The 13,515-nt window shown below is 52.1% G+C and overlaps 1 protein-coding gene across 1 annotated transcript in view; it reads left to right on the forward strand.

Annotated features, from left to right (window-relative positions):
• The window catches only part of GTSE1 (G2 and S-phase expressed 1), a 31,838-nt gene that overhangs the window by 12,453 nt on the left and 5,870 nt on the right, over positions 1-13,515 (forward strand). The window contains exons 7-13 of the mRNA XM_055085706.1: positions 286-308; positions 739-796; positions 899-1,523; positions 4,075-4,245; positions 5,035-5,158; positions 6,788-7,162; positions 12,912-12,984. Coding sequence (XP_054941681.1) covers positions 286-308; positions 739-796; positions 899-1,523; positions 4,075-4,245; positions 5,035-5,158; positions 6,788-7,162; positions 12,912-12,984 — 1,449 coding nt within the window. The remainder of the gene's footprint in view (positions 1-285; positions 309-738; positions 797-898; positions 1,524-4,074; positions 4,246-5,034; positions 5,159-6,787; positions 7,163-12,911; positions 12,985-13,515) is intronic.

The raw sequence follows: 13,515 nt of genomic DNA on the forward strand, positions 1-13,515 counted from the left end.
GGAGGCTTCTGGTGAGTGTATATTTCTCTGTTGTGCGTAGCAAAATCACCAGGGTCAGATTCGATGGTGTGATGGGGAGAGCCTTGTGAAACTGTTACACACGGTGTAACATGAGCTGTGGCTTCAGTCATTGTCTTAAATTTCTCTTAAGAACCTTTTACCAGATTGAGCTCTGTGTTGCGTATACTGGCAGCTGAGTATTTTCACCCTAGTGGGAGCAGTTTTATCTGGGCGTGTTCAGGATGAGCTCCAAGGAGAGGCGACAGTCAACTGATACGCATGGAGCCCCGGCGGAGCCCTGCGCTTGGGTGACGCTGCATTTGCTTTTGGAAGAGGGCTGGGTGCACTTTGTAAATGAGGACTTTAATTCTAGGGGAGCTGAGGCAGCTGGTCTTTTGAAAATGTTCTACACCAGAAAACGACTTACCTAGTCTTGAAAAGCTATTCCAGTGACTCGGCGAATGCATTTTAGATTATATCTTTAAAATAAGGGCTGAAAAATAAGGACTTAGGCTTTGGTGGCAGCTTAGCAAACAGAATGGCTGATGCTATTTTTAAAAGGAAATGGAAAAAATAAGATAATCTAATGCCCCTTAAGAAAATGTGGCTATTAAAATAATGATGTCACACTTTTGGAAGTGAGATTTCAAAATAGTTTTGACAGCTGTAGAGACTCTGGTGATGTTTTCTCGTTATCAGTCCCATCCCTAAAATAATTACTGACTTTTTCCTCCCCAGATATTCTTCTCTTGGCTGATGAAAAGTTTGACTTTGATCTCTCATTGTCTTCTTCAAGGTAAACAAATGAGTTTTCTTCCCTTGCCTTTGTATAACCACGTTCAGTAAAGTCTTTCATTTAAATGCCCGTGTTATTAATAATCCTTTTCTGTTAAAATAGTGCCAATGAAGATGATGAAGTCTTTCTTGGACCTGTTGGCCATAGAGAAAGATGTATTGCTGCCAGCTTAGAATTAAATCATCAAATTCCTGAAGAACCTCCTTTGCCAGCATCTGAAAGTCACTTCACTTGGAGTCCTCTGACTGGGGAAAAATTTGTGGAAGTTTATAAAGAAGCTCACTTACTGGCCTTACAGATACAAAGCAACAGCAAAACCAAGGCGGCCCCAGCTGCCAAGCTCGAAGACCCTGGGAGCCAGGGAGTGGAAGGGTTCATACAGGAATCAAAACTGAAAATAAACCTCTTTGAGAGAGAAAACGAAGTGAAGAAAAGCCCCAGGGCCCTGAAGAGGGAGACGTACCACCTGTCGGACGGCCTCTTGAGGGGGCCGCCGCTCTGGGGCCCCCAGCGCCCCTCGGGTGCGGCCCTGCTGGCTACTCCTGCCCAGGCGAGCCGCCCCCAGATGCCGGGGCCACCGCCCGCCCCGTGCTCTGCTTTGCCAGTGGGGCCAAGCGCTGCTCGCCCCCCGGACCAGGCTGGCACTCAGAAAAGGGTCACCAGCAAATTGCTGCCGCCCCGAGCCTCGTCTCTTAGAGGAGAAAGCGTTTCCTCGGCCCTGGAGAAGGTAGCCACGACCCCCAGCAGCACGTTTATCTGGGGAGCCAGCCGCTGCCTTGCCTGCGAGCCCTCTTGGTTTATGCCCTAGCACAGGAGCCGTTGTGGGGAGGAACCTGGAAGTGTAGCTGCTCTGAGGGCTGCGAAGCGTAGGCGTGGGGAGTCCAGGAGGAGCGGTGCCAGTGGCCTGGGGAGCTGGGCTTGGGCGGCGTGGGTAGGGCGGCCCGCTACTGTGCTGACTTAAAAACACCCCCTCCTCAATTCTGCTTGAGGTCTTTGCTTCTGTTTCGTTACAGAGCGGGACATTCCACCCGTTAGGGATTTTATGTGCGTTAACAAGCTATCTCTTCCAAAAATCCCCACTCCGGGAATGGCCGTTGGTCTCCCTCCTTAACCGTGACTGAGTTGAGACTGTCCCCTCCCAGGCACGAGCGGATGCACTGCCTTGGGAGGTGGCCGTGGACTTGTGTGCCTTTGCAGTGCGGCAGCCCTCTCTGGGAAGCATGGGTCCTAGGGGCTCTTGTGGGGGGGCTCTGGGGCCGCAGAGGGTGGGCGTCAGATTACAGCCGGCTCCCGGGTTTGCCTCAGGGAGGAGCAGCGTGGAGCCTGCCCTGCGCCCTTTCCCAGCTCCCCTGCCCTGGGCGACAGGCTTCAGCTCTCCGAGCCAGTTAGAGAGGAATGATGCTTTGTGGGGTTGTTAGCAGGTTTAGGTCAATGCAGAGCACCCAGCGAGGGCCTAGAAAATCGTTTCCCTCTACAAGCACATCTGAACCACATGACTCCCTGCTATCAGAACCCAGAATTGAACCAAGCTGAAAGTGGGTCTGGCATGCAGAGCCCTGCACCAACGGGGCGTGCGACCATTGCTTCCCCAGGGCTGAGACTGCTCCTTTAATCGTGCAAACTCCTCTTCCTGGAAATCATTTGGATGTAAATTTCTGAAGTGATGTTTCTAGAATGAAAGCAGCGTGGTTCTGTGTGTAACACGTGGACTCAGGACAGGGAGTTGGGGTATAATTTTGCTTCTTCTGGGTCCTTTTGTTTTCCTGGTCCTAAGTAGTGCTCTGTTGCCAGAGAGCTGAGTTTTTGGTCAGTGAGGTGTTAGCTGGACCCCTAGGCAGCGTTCGAGCTCACTTGGGCACCCCCTTCACTCCCCACATTGTTTCTGTGGGGAGAGTCGTTCACATCCGGAGTGACTCACTGACACAGGTCCGCCCTGTGAGGGTCGCCTCTGGACACAGCTGGACCACTCGAGTGTACTATTTGGAAGTGCCTTTGCCAGGCAGCTGCTAGGATGGCCGTAGTTGGGAGAAAAAGCAACAAGTGTTGGTGAGGCTGTGCGTCGCTCAGGGGACTGTGCAGTGGTGCAGCCACCGTGGAGACGGTTTGGCAGTTCCTGGGAGAGTTAAACGTAGAATTACCACGTGACCCAGCAGTCTCCATGCTTTGGCGTAGTCTCAAAAAAATTGAAAACGCATGTCCACGCAAAAACCTGCGTAGCAGTGTTCCTAGCAGCATTATTCGTGATAACCAAAAATCAGTAACAACCCAGATGCCCATCAGCTGGTGAGTGGGTGAGGGAAATGCGGTCTCTCCACACATGGAACATTTTTAGCCATGAAGAAATGGAGGACTTAACACGTGCTACATACAGATGACCCTGGGGAACTAGGTCAGTGAAGGAAGCCAGGCGCAGAAGGTCCCATGTCGTACGATCTCATTTACAGGAAGTGACCGTAATAGGCAAGTCATGTTCTAGAGACAGTACATCTGTGGTTGTCTGGGCTGGGAGGCTGGAGGAATGCAAAGTAACTGTTAATGGTCATGAGCTTCTTTTAGGAGCAGCAAAAATGATCTAAAGTTACATTGTACCTGGTTGCACAGCACAGAGTATACTAAAAACCACTGAAATGTACCCTTTAAAATGGTGAATTTTATGTTACCTGAAGTATATCTCAATTTTAAAAATGATGTAAAGGAAAGAGAAAGTTACTGCTTTATGAGCTTCTTTTGCTTTCTTGTGAAGCCTTGGCGTGAGGGGTTACTTACGGAAGCGTGGATTTGTTCCACGAATGCCCTTGTGCCTGAATGGCAGGAATTACTCTCTGTCGGACCCTCTGCTCGCCAAAGAAAAATGGCTTTCAGTCCTAGATGAAGATTTAGCAGTTCAGCAGCCCCTCTGCTGGAGGGCATGACCATTTAATGACTGATTCCGTCCTGTACAGCACTTTAAACTTTATGCAACTGGAACCAGTTTCCTCATCATCACCCTTAAATATGAATGCTGACTGAGGAGGAGCTCTAGAGGAGCTCCTCCTATCAATGCCCTGTCTTGGTATTATTTTGCCCTGTGTTCAGTGAGGAAGCCAGCTCCATCACCATTCTGTTTGGTAATTTGGTGGAGGAAGTGAACCGCCATATTCCTTTCCATCCAGGTGATGTATTAAGGACCGTGTGTTGGGAGGTGGATGGTGGCTGCAGTTGCTGTAACTGAAGCCTTCGTGTGTCTGTACATCGTGAAAGACTAGATCGTTCTCACATTTCAATTTACAATCTTTCAGCCCATGAAAGAGAAACCAGCTAGTCCTTCCAGGATGAAGAGCCTATGTGAAAAGGATTCCTACAGCAGCGTGCCCCCTGACAAGCCCCGTGCCGCCCGGGACGTCGCTAGCTTGCCAGCCGGTGGACACCACGTGGTCCAAGGCAAGCGGTCGCTCCTTGTTCCAGACAAGGTGGGTTGGCCAGTGCCGAGGGGGGCTTTGGCCTGGGGTCGAAGGGAATAAGGGGCTGCTTTGTATACAGGGGACGTGTCTTTTTTTTTTCTCAGGCCGCGCCATGCGGCATGTGGGATCTTAGTTGCCCGACCAGGGATTGAACCCGGGCCCCCTGTGGTGGGAGCGCAGAGTCTTAACCTCTGGACCGCCAGGGAAGTCCCCCACGTGGGATGCGTCTTGATTAAAATCAAGGTTAGGGAGGTTGAAAATAGGACCCTGTTGAAAACAGGAGAGGCAGCTTGGCGAAATGCAGGGCACACAGGCCTGGCATGTGTGAGGGGCCGGCCTCCGCCCCGGGGGAGCCGAATGGACTGAGGAACGTCAGCCTCTCTGAGCACAGGGTCTCCCTCACTGCGTCCGGTCACCGAGGAGATGGAACGTCGGTGCTCTGAAAACTGCAGCCCCTCACAGGCATGGGGACTACCGTCCACATCTTTGCTGTTTATTTGCCAGCGTTGAGCTGTGTGTGCTTGTGAAAAGTGCCACATCACTGGGGGTCCTCGTTCAGGCTGCCCAGTGCTGGGCCTCGCAGCTGTTGACTCCACAGGCCAGGGTCCAGGCCCCAGATCAGCCGTAAGCAGGCTGCCAGGTGTTCCTCATGCAGGGCTTTGTCGGCCACTCTGTGGGAAGTGCTGCTTGACCTTTTCCTTCCTTAAATTCAAGACAATTTGTAAACTATTAAAAGCCATTTAAAAACCCCACTTTTGCCGTAATAAGCCATGGGTAGTAATGAAGTCTCTGTTTTAGTCTGGGCTGAAGAAAACCATGTTAAAACCACCTGGATGTGCTGGCAGTCTTGCAAGAAAGTCCTCCTCAGGGTCCGTCTCGGGAGCGAGTGCCAGCGTGTGTGCCTCTCCAGCGGCCGGCAAAGGTAAGGCCGGCCCTGAGCGCTGTCCATTCCTGCCAGACTTGTCACAGAACCACTTAGCAGAAGGTTCTGGAAGGCTTGCTGTGGTCTGGGGCAGGGGAGACTGTTGGGGTCCCTGTCCTCAAGGTGCTTCCCCTCCTCCGAGGGGCATGCCTCTGATGGATAAGCAGTTACAAAGTGGGCACGCTCTCCTGGTGCCAGCAGACCTGGAAGGACACGGAGGCCAGCCTCAGTCATGTGATTAGACACAGATTTTTTTTAAAGTAGGGCTGTTCCAGATAGTCCAGGGCATAGGACCCCTGTAACTGCTGGGTGTTTATTTAAATCTGTACTCCCAAACCTGTTTAAAGTCAAGCAGCTTTTTAATCTTTCCAAGCCAAGGGTGCCATCTAGCTGTAAAGGGGAGAAACCCTAGTAGGCTATGGGGAAAGGCATTCGACTTCCTGCTCTTTAGGACTAAACTCTCTTCAATTTATATTTGCTGTGTAGACTCTGACCATAGGCTAAGCAGCGTGGTGTGCATTTTGTGTACAAAATGTGAAAAGTCTAAACTCCTGAACGAGACTGATCTGATTTGGAATCCCGGTAGTTGGTGGTTAAGGGAACTTAAGTTGTTTCTGTATCTTCACAAGCTGAGGGGATGACACCTCCCTCGCGGCGTCCTTGTGGGCCTTAGAAGAACCACGTAAAGTCCCATTCCTGTGTCTCGCGTGCGGCATGTGTTCAGTGAGAAAAGGTTCCATTACGTTAGGTGCTGTGAGGTCTGTTTTGCTGTAATGGCTCAGGGCACCAGCACCATTTCTGTTTACGGTTTCTGATCCTGCCTCGGGGAAAGGTTGAGACAGGTTGAGGGGAGGCTTCTGGTGAGTGTATATTTCTCTGTTGTGCGTAGCAAAATCACCAGGGTCAGATTCGATGGTGTGATGGGGAGAGCCTTGTGAAACTGTTACACACGGTGTAACATGAGCTGTGGCTTCAGTCATTGTCTTAAATTTCTCTTAAGAACCTTTTACCAGATTGAGCTCTGTGTTGCGTATACTGGCAGCTGAGTATTTTCACCCTAGTTTTTCTGCTACGCTGATTTAAATGACGCGCATAACTGATATGACCTAACTTCCTTGTAATTTAAAGGAACCGACCAGTAAGGATTGTCTTCTCTTCATGTTTCCCTCCCCACCGCCAGTCACTGGCCAGGTGGGGCATGCGTCTAGACCGTCCGTTTTCACCTGTTCAGCTAGGGTAGTTTTCTGCTGTCGACATAATCAGTGAAGATAGGAGAGCTTGAACTTATATATCCTTATATGCATCTTGGTAATTGTGTCCAGAATTGGCGCCTGAGCCTACATTCAGCTAAGCCACAAGCAATCTGGGTTGTCCCGTGTTTGAGGCTGTTGCCTGATGGACGTACAGAATATTGTTCATATGTCATATTTTTTTTAACATGGAAATCACCATGATAGAAATAAGTAATTTTCCTCATTTGAAAATATTTTAAAGTAGATTAGCGTATCGTGTGTGTGTGTGTGTGTGTGTGTGTGTGTGTGTGTGTATGTCAGAGAGAGAGAAATAACTTCGTAATTTAAAAGTAACGTCGGCTTGAGTGATAACCAGATTTTGTGTCTCCTCTTCCAGCTAAGCCAAGGGAACGTCCAAGCATTCCTGCGGACAGTTCCCAGTCAAACACCGGCCAGTCGGGCAGAACGGGACTTGTCCTGCCGCGGCTGTGTCTGCAGCCGGGCCCTGCAGGCGTGTCCTGCAGGCAGAGCCAGAGGCCCGGAGTTGCTGAGTCGACAGCGGAGCAGCCCAGGGCGCCCACCAGAGCAGCTCTCATGCAACCCCGGAGTCCGGGACAGGGAGGCCCGGGGCTGAACTCTCATCTCAGTTTGTCACAGTCTTCTCAGACGAATAAGACGGGGAGTACAAGAAGGCGCGATTCCTGTCTGAATTCCAAGGCAAAGGTTGTGCCCACCCCTGCCAATCGATTTAAAATTCCTAAGTGTTCTACCGGTAAGTAAGAGATGAACTTTAATGTGTTTTTATTTTTTTATTTTTATGTATTTTTTTAATGTGTTTTTAAAGTATTGAACGAATTATATTTAAAACTTAAAAAATTGTTGGTTTTGGTGATGGTGGTTTCTTTGCTTTCATTTCACTTAAAGCGCTTTGTCTATGTCTTCTAATTTTCTTTGTGTTGGATAATTCAGTGAATTTCTTACCTTATATTATATTCCTCCCCTCTATGTAACATATCATCGTCGCATGGCTGCTCTTAAGATTTTCTCTTGTTATTTTCAGCGTGTCGATTGTTAGGTATTTTCATATGGCTTTCTTTGTGTTTAGCCTGCTGGGCGGTTCTTGAGCTACTTTGATCTGTGGGTTGATATTTTTAATCAAATCTGGAAAAAATGTGTCCGTTATTCCTTCAGGTATTTTTTCTTGCTTCCCCTCATTTCCTGGGACTCTAGTTACCTGTGTTGTAGGCCTCTGTATGTTGTCGTTTAGGTCACCGAAGCTTTGTTTTCCCCGCACCACCCCAGCCTCTTGTCTTGTGGTTCAGTTCTGATAGTTTCTACCATCTCGTCCCCATGTGTACACAGCCCTTTCTGCAGTGTGTCTAATCTGCTCTCAAGCCCGTCCAGTTACATTTTCATCTCCGACATTATAGTTTTTACCCGTTTTTGTCCTCATGGTGTTTATGTTTCCCTTTGAGTTCTTGAACATATTTATAATGGTGGTTCTAAAGTCTGTTTCTTCTAATTCCATCTTCCCCATCATTTTGGGTCTGTTTCTATCGACTAATTTTTTCCTGGTTATGGTCACATTTTCCTGCTTCTTCACATGCTTAATAATTTTTTTTAATGTTTATAGATACACCTTAAAAAATTTTTTTTTAATTGGAGTATAGTTGCTTTATAATATTGTATTAGTTTCTACTGTACAGCAAAGTGAATCAGCTATACGTATACATATATTCCCTCTTTTTTGGATTTCCTTCTCATTTACGTCACCTCAGAACAGTGAGTAGAGTTCCCTGTGCTCTACAGTAGGTTCTCATTAGTTGTCTATCTTATACGTCGTATCCATAGTGTATATATGTCAATCCCAGTCTCCTAGTTCATTCCAATAATTTTTTATCGTCTGCTAGACATCGTAAGTTTCATATTTTTGTATGTCTGGACTTGCTGTCTTTCTTTAAGAAGTTGAATTTTGCTTTGGCAGGCGGTTAAATTTCAGGAGAACTTGATCCTTTCAGGGCTTCTTTTAGAGCTTTGATGGGGCAGGTCTTGGCCTTTACTCTTGGGATGGTTTAGCCCTGCCGCTAACATGCGGCCTTCCTGAGCCTCTCCTGAGTGCGCTGCGTCCACGAGGTGCCCACTCCGGCCACTTGGCGTGTTTCCCAGCCCTGTGTGATGGAGGCAGTGTTCCGAGTGGTGGTTCTTGTCTGTCCTGCAGCCCTGCCCCACTTGCACTGCTGCTTGCTACGCGGCGAGGACTCGGGCTCCCTCTCCGGCTTCTAGAGCTCCCTCTCTCTCTGTAGCTCCCTCCTCTCTAGTACTCTGCCCCTCCAGTTCCAGCCTCCTTGGGCTCTCCCCACCTGTCCCGGCATCCTGGCAGCGCTACCAGGCAGAAAGCCCTGCATGGTGTCCGGCAAGTAGTAGGCGGGGCATGTGGTCGAGGTGAATGAATCTGATAAATGTGTATAATGCAGGGAGTTGCATGGAGCTGATGAAGGGGGAGCACAGCTCTGGCCTCCTCTCTCAAGCCCATGCCTTCTAGTGGCTTGAATATTTTGAAGTTGTCAGCTTCACTGGCCAGTACAGGTGGCCTTTAACACCTGAGAACCTCACTTGAGTTACTGCGTATGTAAGGATGAGCCGTTCTTTGGAGTGTTGTCCAGTGCTGGACACTCTTAGGTATGAGGGATGTAATGGTAAGGCAGCTATCCTACTCGTGGAACATACATATTAAGAGTAAAAGATAAGAAATATCAAATAAGTATACTTTCAGATCATAAGTGAATGAAAGAGGATGGGGAAGAATTTAGATAGAGGGGTTCTTTAAGCTTCGATGGTCAGCGCAGGTTCCCTCAGGAGGTGACATTGAGCTGAGATCTGAACCATGAGGAGAAGGCAGCCATTAGAAAAGCCAGAGGGAGAACGGTCCAGGCAGGAAACGGCAAGTGCAAAGATCCTGAGGCAGAAAGATGCTGGACAAGTTCTGAAAACAGAACGAAGGCTGGAGTGGTAGGGACATATAGTTAAGTTAGGATTAGATTCTGCTACAAGCCCAAAACAGCATTGGTTTTCATCAAGATAGATGTTTAGTTCCCTCTCACATGAACGTCTACGTAGATTTTCCAGAGCTGCTATGGCTCTCCTTGTGTTAGGGATCCGGGCCTCTTCCATCTTGTTTTGCCATGATTAGCTTCTCTTCCTCATGATCTAGTATGGCTGCACCACCTCCAGCCCTCACACCTACCAGCAGGAAAGATGAAATAGGTGAAGAACAAAGCCCTACCTTCCAAGGATACTTACTGGAAGTTGCACATGCCACTTCTCTCTGTGGAAGTCATTGTTCAGGACTTAGTCACGTGACCACGCTTACCTGCGGGCGATGCTAAGGTATGGGGTCTTTCCTACACTCAGCTAAAATGTCTTTCTAAGAAGAGGGGAGTAGATACTGATCAAAACCAGCAACCTCAGCCCCGTTAGTGAGCGAGGAGAAGGGTAAGAAGAGACGGAGACGGAGAGGCAGTCAGAGGCCAGCTTGCGTGGGCCCCGCGTGGAGGTGGCCGTCGGCATACCCGTGCAAGAGGGGCCGCCTGCGAGGGTCTGAGCAGGGAGGAACATGACCTTCGACAGATCCCTCAGCAGCGGGAGAGACAGGCCCTGTGGCCAGAGTGGGAGCACGAGGACCATGCTCACGCCTGGCTGGGGTCCAGACGAGAGATCGCGGAGGTGGTGGCAGCAAAGGTGAGAAGGGCTCTGACCTGGGGACGCTCTGGGAGACCAGGAGCGAATGTGGCCTTGGGGACTCAGGGTGACCCCGAGGCTTTGGCAGGAGCACCGTGGTGATGGAGGGCCGGAGGGAGAGCAGCTCGGGGTGGAGACTAGCCGTCCAGTGTGGACCTGTGGGCTCCGCGGCGCCCGCGGGCTCCGAGGGCCGGGTGTGAGCTTGGACCTCAGAGGAGCAGCCTCAGCTGCAGGTGAAGTTTAGCTTTCTGCCGCGGAGAGCCTGGTGTGTTTGCAGACACGGACGCCCTAACAGACAGGGTCTTCGGGGCAGCCCCTGGCACAGGCCCCGTGGACTGTGTTCAGCAGCATTTGCTTCCTCTTCCCAAACGCCCGGAGCCCGACGCACCTCTGGCCGAGGCGCTGCCGCTGCCTGGCTGCCGACTGGTCCCCACCCCCCGGCTGTCAGCCGCGTGGAGCCACAGGACTCCTACCCTCCGCTGCCCGGGCTGGGCCCTCGGCCGCTCAGCCCTTCTGACATCTGCACGCTCGCTTTGCGAGGCTGTTCTTGTTGCTTCGCAACTTCAGGTCCGTAGCAGGCACGCCTTTCGTCGTTCGTCCTGGGCCGAGTGGTTCCCACGAAGCCTGCGCTGCAAGGCTGCGGCCGCGACCCTGCCGTTGAGCACGCGCGGCTCTGCCCGTGCGGGGGCCGCTCGCTCTGGCTGCCGTGTGACGCTAGCTGTCAGCGCAGAGAGACGCGGGGACGGTGTGAACGGAGCCTGCGGCGGGGCCTTTAACGCACAACTTCCTGAAAACACTCCTGGGACGGAGCGTCATTTACCACGACTGCTTCCAGGCGCCACACGAGGGACGGAGACCCGGCGTGACCGGCAGGTGCCTCTGTGGATCAGAAGCTACTTGGAGGGAACAGCACCTGCAGCTCCGGGAGGGAGTAATTTCCAGGCCCTTCGGACTCGGGCCCTGGACTAAGGCTCGGTTGACTGGGGTATAATAAGGGTACTTTAATAGTCTAAAATTCCACAAAAACAGTTGCCCTCCTGTGCACTCTCTGGAAGCTCCTGAAGAGTCTTCCACTAAGATGAGGGAGGAAACGGGAAAGAAGAAGTTATGGGGCCCGAAAAGGGGGAACCCAACACAGGAGGTGGTGAGAGTGAGGGGCCCAGCCCGGTCTGGGAGAGAGACCTCCAGGAACCGTGTGGGCTCGGAGCCCAAGAGGTAGCCACGTGGAAACACTCCCAAAGACAGAGGTTGCAGGACATTTCGTCACAGGCCCCCAAATAAGAAACCAGCAAAAGATGGAGGCGGTTCTTTTTGGTTTTTTGTTCCTTTTCTAAAACACATTTTTTTATTTTGGCTGCGCCGGGTCTTAGTTGTGGCATGCGGGATCTTCGGTGTGCCGTGTGGACTTCTTAGTTGTGCCCTGCGTGCAGGATCTAGTTCCCCAACCAGGGATCGAACCCGGGTCCCCTACATTGGGAGCGCAGAGTCTGACCCGCTGGGCCACCGGGGAAGTCCCTGGAGGCAGTTCTTACGAACTCGAGGTAGGGGGTGGGTGGGCACCGCGAGAAGACGGGCTGTGTACTCCGTTAGACTCAGCTGTCAAAACGGAGACCCTGGAGGGCAGGCGCCGCGTGGATCGGGGCCGTGGGGCTGTGAGCGAGCTGGGCTCATACCGCGACACCTCAAGGTTCTGAAAAACGAGGACGTAGCAGGATATGTAATTTAGAGGTAGAAGGTAAACACCTCAGGAAACAAGCAAGGTGGAAATAGGGTAGGTGTGGCTGGAGCCTGCCATTTTGAATCTCTTCATTTTTTTTTTTTTTGGTGTGTGGATCGCTTTGATCTGATCAACTTTTGAAAAGAACAGGAGGTGGAAGATGAGGATAAGCATGTACGGGCAGCTCTTTTGAGAAGATCTGCCGTGAGGAGGCACAGAGACATGGATCGGGGGCAGAGAGGGAGGACGGGGCGAGGGGGCAGGTGCGGGTTGTTTTGAGATGGGGGGCCGGGGGCGAGGTACCCGCAGGAGCAGGGCCTGGGCCTGTCCTGCCTCCTCGGAGACCCGGGCCGCCTTCCGCTTTGGGGCTGGGGTCGGCCTCTGCCCGTGGCTTCCAAAGCACAGCAGGGTGCTGCCAGGGGGCCTGGCGCCTGCGGTTTTGGGGGCCCCCGGGTGAGTCTGGGACTTGGTCCCCGTGGATGGCGGCCCGGGGCTCAGTCCTCTGAGCCCGCGGGTCGTTGCCTTGTGACCAGATGAGATCACACACACAGAAATGCTCATCATTCTCCAGACGGCACATAAATAACGTCACGTCTTTTAAGATGACCTCGTGCCCTCCTGGTTCCCGAGAGCCGAGGCGGTGGCGGGCTCTGTGGGGCCCGCCTGGAACCCCCCGTGTTGGCGCCACTTCTGCAGGCGGGGCCCGGGGGGAGCCTGACGGGGTCATGTGCTGAGTGCCGCCTCGTCCCTCGGGCCACTCCGTCCCCGTCTGGGGATTAGCCAGGCTGAGGGCCGTGGAGGGACCAGGACTCTTCCTCTTCTGCACCCGCTGGTTGGGCACCACAGCCCTGCCCTGTGGGTCCCCGGGGAGGGAGGACATGTCCCTTCCCACACGCCAGGGCCGGAAGGTTTTCCCTCTGGCTTGTCTGGCCTTCGTCTACTTTACGTGCCGTCTTCGCTGCAACTTGGGAACGTGGGACACTTAGAGGAGGACCGCCTGTTTGGTGAAGGCGGATGAGTCACCTGACCCACATCTGACTGACCGTCACTTCCCTTCTCGTCTCAGGTGAACCCCTGGACGGTGCGACACCAAAGTCCTGTCGGGCGCAGAGGCCGCAGTCCTGCACGTCGGTGGGGAGGTACTGAGTCGGTCTGCTTCCTCTCTCTCTCTCTTTTTTTTTTTAACTTCTTTATTGGAGTATAATTGCTTTACAATGTCATGTTAATTTCTGCTGTAGAACAAAGTGAATCAGCTCTATGTATACATATATCCCCAAATCTCCTCCCTCTCGCGTCTCCCTCCCTCCCTCCCTATCCCACCCCTCTAGGTGGTCACAGAGGACCGAGCTGATCTCCCTGTGCCATGCGGCTGCTTCCCACTAGCTATCTATTTTACGTTTGGTAGTGTATATATGTCCACGCCACTCTTTTCGCACGAGAACAAACTGAAGCCCCTGCTAACTTCTGAACCCACAGCCTGGCTCCACACGCCTGGCCTGAGCCTGGTCTCTTGGAGCCGCCCTTGTGTCCCTCATGGTGACGGCGGCCAGACTCGCCTCCGGGGCTGGGGGTGCCGGTCCTCAGCCCCGAACCTGCAGTCCTCCAGCCAGACCGCCCAGCCCCCCGCAGAGGTTCCGACCGGTGGGTCTGGGGTGGAGGCCTGGGCCTGC

Source organism: Physeter macrocephalus, chromosome 6 (genome assembly GCF_002837175.3).
Source record: "Physeter macrocephalus isolate SW-GA chromosome 6, ASM283717v5, whole genome shotgun sequence".
NCBI lineage: Eukaryota > Metazoa > Chordata > Mammalia > Artiodactyla > Physeteridae > Physeter > Physeter macrocephalus.